The following is a 13,131-nucleotide window of genomic DNA, read 5'->3' on the forward strand; positions in this document are numbered from 1 at the left end:
TAACTTTTCAGAACTCCTCCAACACTGAAACACAGTATTTCCAATCACCCTGTGGCAGCCAAAGAAAGGAAAAAGCTCTTCATTTGCAATTTCTTTCATCATCATGCAGCTGTGGGTGTCTAAGAGAAGTTCAATATGGCAATTCAGAAACCACATCTACGTTAGGATCTGAGTGAGTAATCTATCCATTCTACATGTTTCTACTACATGCATGACATATCTGTGCTGGCACGCTTATAAGCATGCTGCTATGGGGGCCATCCTTGGAAATGGCTCAGCCAACATTTTACAATCTCCAGTCTTTCGTTGTACCTACAAATTTATAGACTTTCTGTTGTAGAAGTTTTCTATAGATGAAATATATATAAAATGTATGCAGTTGGTATAAGAATACATTTAATGAACTATTAATGCCAACTTAATGGCAATATGTTTTAATGGCATCATTCGTAGTAACTGCTGATTCTATATCATTACATTTTAATTATAGTGGAAAATCAGAAAGGAACTCCTGATCTGCAGAAAGGAAAGGTAAGATTTCCCTTAGGAGTCCTGCAAACATTCTCTTAAAAATTGAGAATAACCAGTTACAAACTTTAACACAGTTTCTGATGCATTGGATTGGAATTCCTGGTATTTTATACATTTGCAGATCTGGTGTGTTGTGGATCACAAGCAAATATTAAATTTTCTTCATTTTTTATTATTTACAGATTAAGCCTCTCCACAAAGGATCTGCAAATGCTGGTAAATAGCAGTAGCAGTTTAGCTGCAAACTACCTATTTCCATGTCATATACCTGAAATGACAGAGAAATCCAGATAAAAAACAATTACTTATCTTGATACACTATCCCAGCATAACAGTAATTGTCTATGGCACCCAAACAGTCTTGTGCTATGGGTGAAAGTTAACAATAAAAAAAATTCTGAACTATGATACATCTCTTACCTTGGCAGCTTTGTTTTCACTACTATTTTCTTTGAATTTCTCTTGTAATGTTTGTGCAAGCTGACAGAGAAGTGCTCCATTATCCAGCTTTTCCATAAAATTTTCTGCGGTGATCTCTTTCCCTTAAAGAGAGAAAAGTAAAAATTAAAACTGATGATTATTATGTTCTGTTACTTCTCACCTGCAAAGAAGAAAGTACATAAAAGGTGCACCTAGTTGCTCCTGTCAAGATAGTCCTCATTGGACATCTCACATGACTCTGCCACAGTCTTTGCATAGCCCATGTCATAGAGTCATACAGCATGGAAACAGACCCTTCGGTCCAACCAGTCCATGCTGACCATAATCATTCGGCCCCCTGGTTAGATTCTGCCCTGGTTGTAACTTTTATCACTGGAATAATGCCTATGTACTTGCTAAATCTTATTTAAAATTTAAATATCACCAACTTTTTTTTTAAATTTGCCTAACTGTTTTTGTGGTTTTTTTTAACAATATGTTATGATGGTAATGAAACAAGCTACTAAAATTCTTTGAGGAAATGTATCCTCCTAAAATGACCAAATGATGATCAATATCGCTCCCTTGCTGCAGAGGTGTGCTTGTGCTGTTGGGGAGGTTTTGAACTGATTTGACAGCGGATTGGGCACAGCGCAGATGTAAAGTGGGAACAAGGTCCAATCAGGCACAGAAGGAATACAAGAACAGTCCAGTAGGCGTAGAAGACATGGCAGGATAAGACACATGGGAGGTTCAGAAAGCTAAATTCTATCTATTTTAAGCTCAAAAATCACACGACACCACGTTGTAGTCCAACAAGTTTACTTGAAAATGCAAGCTTTCGGAGCTCAGCTCCTTCCTCAGGCGTAGTGTGAAAGAGAGGAAATAAGACACAGAATTCATAAGCAGAAAGATAACAACCCTAAAACTGACCGCCTCTTGTTGAATCTTTAATCAGTTAGGAAGGAGACTACTGACTGACATGCAAAATCTAGATTCCTCTCAAGTCATTCTTCTGAGATAATTAAAGATTTTATCAATGTATACAAGAGGTGACATCCCAGGTCAGACAAGTTATTTTAAGTTTGAGGTCTTGCTTAGAATCTGTCTATGTTTTAAACTGGGGTCAGGTTTTTTTGGAGCAAAACAGAATGTATCTGCAACTACATAAACATCATGGATGAAATAATTCATTTGTATGTCTGTGTCTATGTATGCACGTGTGTCTGTTTCTCTGTATGTCTGTGCTTCTGTGTGTGTGTATGCGTGCACGCGTGCATGCTCGCATGTGTAAGAAAGAGAGAGTGTGTGTGCGTGTCTGTGCTTTAGACAGTGCGAGTGTGAGGGAATGTGTGTGTGTGAGAGAGCGTGTGTGTGTGTGTGAGTGAGAGAGAGGGAGAGGGGGTCTGTGTAAGTGTGTGAGTGTTGTGTAAGAGTGTGTGAGTATGTGTGCATGTGCGTGAGTGTGTGTGTGGGAGTATATAGTGTTGTGGGGTCAACTGTAGTGCAACATGAACCCAAGATCACAAGTGAGGCCATCCTCATGGGTATGGAAGTGGGGTTTCAGCCTCTGCTCAGTGATTTTGCGTTGTTGTGTATCCCAAAATCCACCTTGGAGGACGCTTACCCGAAGATCGGAGGCTGAATGTCCTTGACCACTGAAGTGTTCCCCCACTGGGAGAGGACACCCCTGTCCGGTCATCGTTGTGCGGTGTCCATTCATCCGCTGTCGTAGCGTCTGTATGATCTCATCAATATACTATGCCTCGGGGCATCCTTGCCTGCAGCGTATGAGATAGACAACGTTGGCCAAGTCACGTGAGTATCTGCTGTGTACACGGTGGGTGGTGTTCCCAGGTGTGGCGGTAGTATTCGTGTCGATGATCTGACATGTCTTGCAGAGGTTGCCATGACAGGGTTGTGTGGTTTTGTGGTCGATGTTGTCCTGAAGGCTGGTAGTTTGCTGCGAACAATGGCCTGTTTAAGGTCTGGCGGTTGTTTGAAGGCGAGAAGTGGAGGCATAGGCATGATTGTGGTGAGGTACTCATCGTCATCAATAATCTGTTGAAGGCTGCGAAGAACATGGCGTTGTTTCTCCACTCCATGAAAGTACTGGATAACGAAAGGTACCCTATCGGTCGTATCTCGTGTCTGTCTTCTGACAAGGTCTTCTCACTGCGGCACGACGGAATTGGCAATCAATGAGTTGAGCATCATATCCTGTTCTTATGAGGGCATTCTTCAACATATTCAGGTGTCTGTTGAATTCCTCCTCCTCTGAGCAGATCCTGTGTATGCATACAGCTTGTTAGTAGGGGATGGCTTTTTTAATATGTTTAGAGTGGAAGCCAGAGAAGTGTAGCATCATGAAGTTTAATGCAAGAAGCCTGACTGGTGAGGTGGGTGAATTTACAGCAAGTTATTGGCATGTGGTAATATGATATTGTTGCAATCACTGAGACATGGTTGAAGGAAGAATAGGACTGGTAGCTCAATATTCCAGCGTATAGGAGTTTTGGGCACGATGGTGGGGGATGTAAAAGAAGTTGGTGCATTGCATTATTGATAAAGGAAACCATCACTGCAATAATGAGGGAATATGTCCTAGAAGGGTCTTAAAATGAGGCCATCTGGTTAGAATTTATGAATTTAAAAAGGGATAATTACTTTGCTGGGATTATACTACAGGTCTCCCAATAGTCAGTGAGAGATACAGTAGCAAATATGTAGGCAAAACACAAAATCATACGAGAGACATATGGTTATAGTTGTGGGGCATTTCAACTTTGCTAACATTGAATTAGGAGAAGACCAATTTCAATATCATTAAATAGGATCTGGCAATTATAAACTGGGAGCAGCTACTTGCAGTTAAGTCTTCAGTTGGAAAGTGGGAATATTTTTAAAAACTATGTAGTGAGAATTCAGGACCAGTGTTTTCTTCTAAGAGTGAAGGGCAAGGGCAGCAAGTCCAGGGAGCCCTGGATGTCAAGGAATATTTACAGTTTGATAAAGAAAGAAAAGAAAGCGCGTATCAGGTACAATGCATTAAAAACAGGGGAGGCCCTTCAGGACTATAGTGAATGTAGGGGGTTGCTCAAAAAAGAAATTAGGAGGGCAATGGGGTGCACAAAATATCTTTGGCAGATAGGATTAAGGAAAAGTAGTCGGCATTTTATAAGTATATTAAGGGTAAGATGATTACCAGGGAAAGAGTGGGGCCTATGAGAGACCGAAGAGGTAATCTGACATGGAGCTCGTGAACATTGGTGAAGTCTCATGTAAATGCTTCTCATCTGTATTCACAGAGTTAGGATAGTGAGGTTCTAGAACATGTTAAGTTTAATAAGGAGAAGTTATTAGATGCTTTAGCAGGTATAAAGTTGCATAAATTCCAGTGCCTGTATGATGATCCCAGGCTGCTATGGGAGGCAAAGGGAGGAGATTACTGGTGTCTGGTGCAGATATTTAATACTTAGTTGGCCACAGGTGAAGTACCGAATGACTGGAGGATAGCTCATGTGGTTCCTTGGTTCAAGAAAGGGAGCAGGGATAGGCCAGGTAATTACAGACCAGTTAGTCTGATGTCAGAGGTAGGGAAATTATTGGCAAAAGTTTTGAGGGACAGAATTTATCAGCACTTGGAAAGACAGGGATTGATCAGGGATAGTCAGCATGGATTTATTATCGGGAGATCCTGTCTGACTAATTTAAATGAGATTTTTGGAAAGGTGACTAAATACATTGATGAGGGTAGTGCAGTTGATGTGGTTTACATGGACTTCAGTAAGACCTTTGACCAAGGTTCCACTTGAAAGGCTGGTCCAAAAGGTAAGAACCCATGGGATACATGGCAAGTTGGCAAACTGAATCCAAAAGTGGTTTGCAACTAGGAGGCAAAGGGTGATTGTCAGCGTAGTTTTTGTGATTGAAAGTGATGTACCACAGTGATTGGTGTTGGGACCTTTGTTGTTTATAATGTACATTAATGACTTGGTAGTGAATGTAGAAGGTATAATTAGTAAGCTTGCAGAAAACATGAAGATTGGTGCTGTTGTTGACAGTGAGGAGGATGGTGTCAAGCTATGGTCTGACATTGATCAACTGGTAAACTGGGAAAAACAATGGCAGATGGAATTTAATCCTGAGAAGTGCAAGCTGGTGTATTTTGTGAGGGCTTATAAGGGAAGGACATACACAGTGAATGGTAGGGAGTACTGACGAACAAAGAGAACTTGGCGTACGAGTTCATAAATCCCTGAAGGTGTTAATACAGGTGGTGAAGAAGGCATATGGGATGCTTGCCTTTCTTAGCTGGGGCATGCAACATAGAATCAACGAGGTCTTGTTACAACTTTATAAGATATTGGCTAGGCCACAGATGGAATACTGTGTGCATTCTGGTCACCTCGAAAAGACATGATTGTACTGGAAAGGATGCAGAGAAGATTCACCAGGATGTTGCCTGGGATGAAAAATCTCAGATACGAGGAGAGGCTGATAGGTTGGGTTTGTTTTTCTTGGAGCAGAGGAGGCTGAGAGGGGATATGATTGAGGTATATAAAAATATAAGAGACACAGGCAGGGTAGATTGTGAGAATCTTTTCCCCAATGGCAGATGTGTCTAAGACCAGAAGGCACAGGTTTAAGATGAGGAATAAGTGGTTCAGAGGAGATCCGAGAAAAAAAAAATTCCACCCAGAGGGTGGTGGAAGTATGGAACATGCTGCCTGAGAGGGTGGTAAAGGCAGGTACTCTCACAACACTTAAGAAGCATCTGGATGAATGCCAGAGCATATTAAGCTATGGATCAAGTGCAAGTAAATGGGATTAGTGTAGTTTGGTATTTGTTGATTGGCATAGACATGGTGGGCTATGCTGTATGACACTATGAACTACCTATGATTCTAACATCCCATATCACAATACTGCCCTTTAACGATAAAGCATATTTTAAATCCTCAGTGCTTGCTCCAACTGATCTTTGCAGATTCCTCAAAAGTGCTGTGTATTGTCTTTGAACAATAATTCACTTCAGTTTCTAATCATCTTTATCACAATACGATTGCCCTTCACACTACTTTTCAGTTCTTTTTCAGTTCATCATAATTTCCTTACCATTCTTTATCTCAACGCAGAAGAACATTCAATGTTTGAGAAACTCAACAGGCTTGGCAGCATCTGTGAACAAGAGTTCATGTTTCGAGTCTAGCAACCCTTCTTAGAAGGTCTGTAAACTCTGTTTTCTCATCACAGATGCTGTTAGACATGCTGAGTTTCTCCAGCAATTCTGTTATTGCTTTATTCAGATATCCAACATTTGCTGTTCTTTGTTTTTTTCAATATTTGAGGACTTTCTGAGGCTTGCCTTATGGATTGCAATTACATTCCATCAGACACTGCTCCCAAATATTTTGTTGGGATGGCCTGGCTATAAATATGAGCCCACTTTAGCCTATCTCCCAATTTTCTTGACTCTTCCTCAGCCTTGAATGACTGCTGCTCATGTTCATTCAGCCATTACATCTCTTGGATCCCCTCCCAGAATTTCTCTGCATTACATCATGCCTATCAGCCTAGAGAAGCTTTCTGAACACTTATTTATACTACTGTTTTAGCCTTATATTGAATTTCTATTTTTAACAATACTTTTAGTTTTCATTAGTGTCCCATTTCATGCTCAGACATGTAAAGCATTCTGATATACTTTTCCGATGTCAGAAGTTCTGTACAATTGCAAATTGTTATCCTAATTTTTCAATTACTCCGGGGAGAATGCAAAAATACATTTTGAATACTGCGCATTCACTTTGAAATGAGGGCATGAGATGTTACAATGCCATCACAAGACACTGTAACACGAAGCAGGCATTCAGCAAAGGCCTTCTACAGAATTAAAATTCTGGGTCGTTGTCAACGGAAAGGATAAAGAACACTTGGTTTGAAATACTCTGCAGGTCTTCAGTAATGTTAGTATGCTGTCAAGACACACAGTTATATTGAACTGCTATAAACAATACCAGAAAAAGATTCAGTTACAATAATCAAATCAAAATAAATCAAAAACCCACCTAGTCTAATTATCCTTGCAAAGTCCTTCTCACTTATATCTTGTGAAATTGTCCATGTAAAGAGATCTGGCCATATTGAGGAATTTTAAGGTCAATGTAATGATTATAATAAGGTCAGCTAGCTGGACATCATAGAATACGAGTTCCCTGATTGGGGCTGTTAATCTGGTCCAATCAGGGAGATCTGGCTGACAAAAACGGATGCATGTCAGGGATGTTGACTCAATGAGAGGCAGTGCTATTGTCAAAGGCTATGCATTTGTAAGTAAAAGGTGATGAGATGCCAGCCTCTGAAGAGTTGTTTCAGTTAATATAAGAATTTTTCCTGTAAGTAAGAAATTAAAACATGAAAATAATTTAGTTTTTTAAAAGGCTAAATACTGTTTGCACTGCATAGCCATCAGCCCTTGCATGAAAGGATTTGCCTATTCTTACAGCAATAAGAGAATCCCTAACAAGGGAGATATGAATGCAAATTCACAGAGCTGCAATTGAAAAAAATATTTTATGTTAATATTATTTTGTACTACCGAAATCAGAATCAACTGAAATTTTACAAAGCTAGTCCAACTCAAAAAATGCACCATAATCTTAAATGAAGGCCAGCTTTCTAATTTTTTTATTCATTCATGGGATATGGATATCACCAGCTGAGCCAGCATTTATTGCCAATCCCTAGCTGCTTTAGAGAAGGTGGTGATGCCACTCAATATAATGGAGGGTGCTCTCAATGTGAAGACAGGAGCTCATCTCCACAAGAACTGTGTGGCAGGGGTGGTCACTCTTAGCGACACTGTCATTAACAAATGCATCTGTGGCAGGCAGATTCCTACTTGTTGGTTCTCACCCCACCTGCCACAGACCTAGTTGAGTAGCAATATCCTTTAGTACTCAACCACAACGGTTAGTAATGTGCTGCTGAGCCATTCTTGATGATGGGATATTGAAACCCCCACACTGAGTAAATACTGCACCTTTTCCACCTTGAACACTTCCTCCATATGGTATTCAAAATGGAGGAGTACTGGTTCATCAGCCAAGAGGGATTGTAACATGGAAGTCAGTAGGAGGTTTCTTTGCCCATGTCTGAGCTGATGTCAGGAGAACTCATGGGGTCTGCAGTCAACGTTTAGGACTCCTAGGCTTCCCTGCAACTGGATATCACTGTTATCACCTCTGCTGAGCCTGCACTGCCAAAGAGACAGGACATATCGAGAGATGGTGATGGTGTTGTTGAGATATTGTGTGAAAGGCATGGCTATGTCAGGCTGTTGCTGACTAATCTGTGAAGCAGTTCTCCCAATTTTGGTGCTGGCCTCCAAATGTTGTCAAGGGGGACTTCACAGGGTTTACGAGGCTGAGTTTGCCTTCATAGTTTCTGGTGCTTAGGTACTCGCCATCTGGTTAGTGGTTGATACAACTGAGTGATTTGTTAGTTCACTACAGATGACAGTTAAAAGTCAACCACATTGTTGGGAGTCTGGAGTCACATGCAGGTAAGATCAGTTAAGGATGTCAGCTTTCCTTCCCTATAAGACATTAGTGAAACCCCTGGGTAATCAACAATAGTTTCACAGTCATCGTTAGACTTTTAATTCAAAATATCATTGAAATTCAATTCCATTGTATTCCATGGTGGGCTTTGAACCTGGGTTTCCAAGACATTACCTGGGTCACTGGACTAGTAATTCAGCAAATACCACTTCCAATCATCTGCCAGCTAGTTAAATAAAATTTGGACATCATGAACCCTCGGGGTCTGACCCCTTTAAAATCATTGAGGGATGGATCTTATATGGAAATAAAAGTTTTCTTAGAAGTCAAAGAAAGACAAATATATCTGTAAACTAACATTGTTATTACTCTTATTTGGTCCACAATGAGGCTGAATTTAACTACAATTACGTTGCTACCTCTATTTGTAAGAAGTTAGTTATTCAACCTTAAGAAATAAAATAAACTTTGAGGGCATCATTGGAATTTTCAATTTGCTGAAACTCAGCAGCTCTCACAGTAAAGGTATAATTATTGGGGTTCAGTGACAATAATCGTCTCCTTACCTGGGTTGGAGTCATCTCATTCACTCTGTCATCTTCACTCAGGAATTAAGGTAAATGCTACTTTAATAATTGGGAGATATTTTATTTAAAATATTCTACAGTAAGAGTAATTGATTTTTAAAACTGGATTGATTGTCTAATAAAAATAAGATTACATTTTCTTTCTTTCGCGGTAAATTTTCATGTTCCTACTGACTATTTTCATTATACAGTGAATTATTTGCTTGGCTCTTTAATAAACAGCTATGAAATTTAAAATTTAAATTGTCCCAAACTGTCTTCTGTATCATTAATCTGTGTGCATAACTCTTTACTCTATTGGTCCGGGGTTAAATTATTGAGGAGTTGAAGGGTCTGGGCCCGAAACGTCAGTCTTTCTGCTCCTAGGATGCTGCTTGGCCTGCTGTGTTCATCCAGCTCTGCACCTTGTTGTCTAGGAGTTATTCCCGGTCCCTAATAATATTCAGGATGTTATAATCTGTCAGAAACTTGTTAAGAGTTATCCATAGGTTGGCAATTCTCACAGTCAACTACAATTACGTAAGGAGGTCAGACCTTCAGACTTATTTAACATCCTTGAGATTCTTCTTGCTCTACCTATTATTGAGGGGAATCATCTGAGACATATATCAGATCTAGGATTGTCCCAGAAAGGGGCTAGGATTATAATTCAACACAATCTGGAAAAATACCAAAATTCAGAATGCTTCTCATTCATGTCATTTTATCATTTCAGATACTGAATCATTCCTAACCTGCATGACTTGGAAAACATTCTGGCATTGACTGGTAAGTGACAACTTACACTCTTTGAACGTAAGTACCAAGCAATGAACATCTCCAACACAAGAGAATTTTACCATCTCTCCTCAATATTCAGCATCACCATCATCAACATCCTGGAGATTACCAACAATACAAATACTGTTGCTGCAAGTGCCAATCAGTAACTTGCAATTCTCTCGCAATTATCTCATCACTTATCATTCCAAAGACTGGCCACAATCTACAAGGCCCAAGTTAGGAAGGTGAAAGACTATTCTCCGTTTACCTGGATAAGTGCAATCCCAATAATGCTCAAAAAACGCACACCATCCAAACAAAGCAACTTTCTGATCTACATCTCATACATCGTCTGAGCATTTAGTCTCTCTACCACTGTCAAAATGTTGCAGTATGGTATACCAGCTACAAGATGCACTGCAATAACTGGCCAGGATTCCTTTGATGGTGTCTTCCAAAGACATAAGCTCTATCAGTTTGAATAACAAGGGCAATAAGTACATGGAGACATCACAACCTGCAAGTTCTCCTCCAAGGCACACACTTTGAACTAAATTGCCATTCATTCACTGATCAACATACTGGAACTCCCATCCTTAATAGTGTTGTTATCGCAGCTTCTCAAAGACAGTAAGGAATGGGAAATACATGTTGGCCTTGCCAGCAAAGTTCACATCCCGAAAACGAGATTTAAAAGTAGCTAGACTTTCTAAACATAGCCTATGAGTGAGCAGCATTATTCTTTAAACAGGTAAAAGAAAAATAACCATAGGATTTACCTCTCAGATAATTCCATTGCTCATTTCTAATGATACACTTTGCAGATATATATTTTGCATATACAACTGAAGTTATTTTTATTTATCAGTGCAAAAATCAGTGCAAATCCAAATTTTGAGCAGTTCAAAATGTATTGCCACTAACATGCTGGAAATTCAATTAAGTATAACACTCATATCAAAACGTCCAATCTGACCAAAGACACTATTTCTTTGTAACACTGGTACCTAATAATTGTCTCTAGGCAGGAAGTAACTTCACTTTGCAAAGCTATATTGTGTTTATGTTGATACAGAAATCAATAGCACTCCAACATATTACTTCTTTTACTATGTCAAAGGAACATATTGAGAATATTATCTCTAACTGCTTAGAAATATAAATTTACAGGAGTATCAACAACTTGTTTCAAAGATAAGTTTTTGACTTTAACAGAATAATTCTTCCTCGGGAGAAAAATATAGAAAACCAGATGATGTGACTTTGTATTTTTGGGCTTTGCAGAAAATGAACACAATTGCTTTCCTATAGTTGTGAAAAATCTACCTTGAGACTGCACAGCAAGAATAAAATTCTCATCCTGAATAATTGCATTCCATATTGCAGATTTTTGGATTCTCTTTCAGGATGAATGCCAGTACAAATACTGCTGAGAAAGGGAGGTAATAAATTTTAACATTTTGGCCTATTAAAGTGTCATTCATATTAAATGAATATTATCTATTACTATGTAATACTTTTTGTTTGTTCTACACTTCATGAATAATAACACACCTTTTCCATCTTTAAAGTTATTGTTTTTATTTGCTGTATAATATTCTAGAGTTCTATTTATTTATCTATGTTTAACTGACCAGTCTTCAGCTGGCTTGCTGCCTATCCCATCTGCAGCCAATGAAAAATTTATAAAGTGTCAACTTTCAGCTGCCTGCATTTCATTCCTGCAAAAGGTAATATCATTCTTTACCAAAATGCATATTACCATTGAATAGAACAGAAGGATAGCCAGTTTGATTTGGAAACAAACAAATGTAGATCCATTCAAGCATTGATTAGCTAGAATTTAATTAACAGCATTTTTTGGCAGTGATATTACTTTAAGTAATTTATAACAACCTGTGGTATAAATAATAAAATAATTGGGGTAATAAAAAATTTTCCATCTTAGTGCAGCTGTTCCCCAGTTAAGAGCCCCTTCCTCCTCTTAAATGAAATCCTTTCATTCTCAACTATATTCCGTTTCCTCAGACATTCAATGGATTGTGATCCATTTCCAGTTTCTGAGAACTGGTTTAACACAAGACTTAAATGTTTTTATTCAGGTGACATTGTGGAGTGGATCTTGGATGTAAAAACAGTTTCTCTTTACACATAAAAGGTTTGGTTACAAAAATGCCACAAATGAAAATACCAATGTTTATCATATCAAATAACTTCTCTTTAAGAGCTTATTTGGAATTATACATCAAAAGGTGTTAACATGAGAGGCATGTTGAGGAATTTTATACAGTTCTGTGATAATAAGTACTGTAATGCATATCAAATGGAACAGTAAGAGGCTATCACATTTTGTTATATTGAAAACCTGGGCAGTAGGTACTAGACTGTTAGTAAACTGGCCTTTTTATTTGCTTCAATTGATGGGATAAACATCTTTTCTCCCTCCTGCTTATGCGAGTCTGTTGCAAAATAACAGTATAATTTAAATGCACTTCTGAGTATTCATAGGCCTTGGTCTTAAACTGCATGTTTAAACAATTTTAGTCAGAGACAGCACAGGATGCCTATATTGTGGGAAATGTAGTGAGAATCCTTCAAAGTGTTAAACAGAGTTGACGTTCCTTTTAATATGCAGGTGTTCAATATTGACAGTGGGAAAAGTACAATGTACCATGTGCTTACCCTATTTCTGGACCAGGAGGTCTGGGTTCAAGTACTACCTTCTACAAATCTGTGCCTTAGAATTTCTAAATAGGTTGATTAGAAAATATCTGTACCATGTGTGAGCGCAAATATCACTCACCTTGATGAATATAACATCCAGCAAAGCAAAACATTTACAAATATATGGGCTCCAGATTCATGATCATTGAGGCAAAATGGAAAGTTAAGATTCAATAAACTCTTTCAAGAATTTGGAAGAAACTTCCATTAAACCACCATTAAGACAAATATTCATCATAAAATGCAAGTGTTTGGTTATTCATCAACCTATACATCAGTAAAAAAATGTGGTATACTGCATCCGCTGTACCCGGTGTGGCCTCCTCGACATCGGAGAAACCAAGCGGAAGCTTGGGGACCGCTTTGCGGAACACCTACACTGGGTTCGCAATAAACAATTGCACCTCCCAGTCGCGAACCATTTCAACTCCCCCTCCCATTCCTCAGACGACATGTCCATCCTGGGCCTCCTGCAGTGCCACAACGATGCCACCCGAAGGTTGCAGGAACAGCAACTCATATTCCGCTTGGGAACCCTGCAG

At 39.0% G+C, this 13,131-nt stretch overlaps 1 protein-coding gene across 1 annotated transcript in view; it reads right to left on the reverse strand.

Annotated features, from left to right (window-relative positions):
• LOC109910436 (growth arrest-specific protein 2) overlaps positions 1-13,131 on the reverse strand; it is a 127,188-nt gene that overhangs the window by 95,583 nt on the left and 18,474 nt on the right. Inside the window, exon 3 of the mRNA XM_048606895.1 lies at positions 952-1,073. Within this exon, the coding sequence (XP_048462852.1) occupies positions 952-1,073 (122 nt within the window). The remainder of the gene's footprint in view (positions 1-951; positions 1,074-13,131) is intronic.

This window comes from Rhincodon typus, chromosome 17 (assembly GCF_021869965.1).
Source record: "Rhincodon typus isolate 14 chromosome 17, sRhiTyp1.1, whole genome shotgun sequence".
NCBI classification, from domain to species: domain Eukaryota; kingdom Metazoa; phylum Chordata; class Chondrichthyes; order Orectolobiformes; family Rhincodontidae; genus Rhincodon; species Rhincodon typus.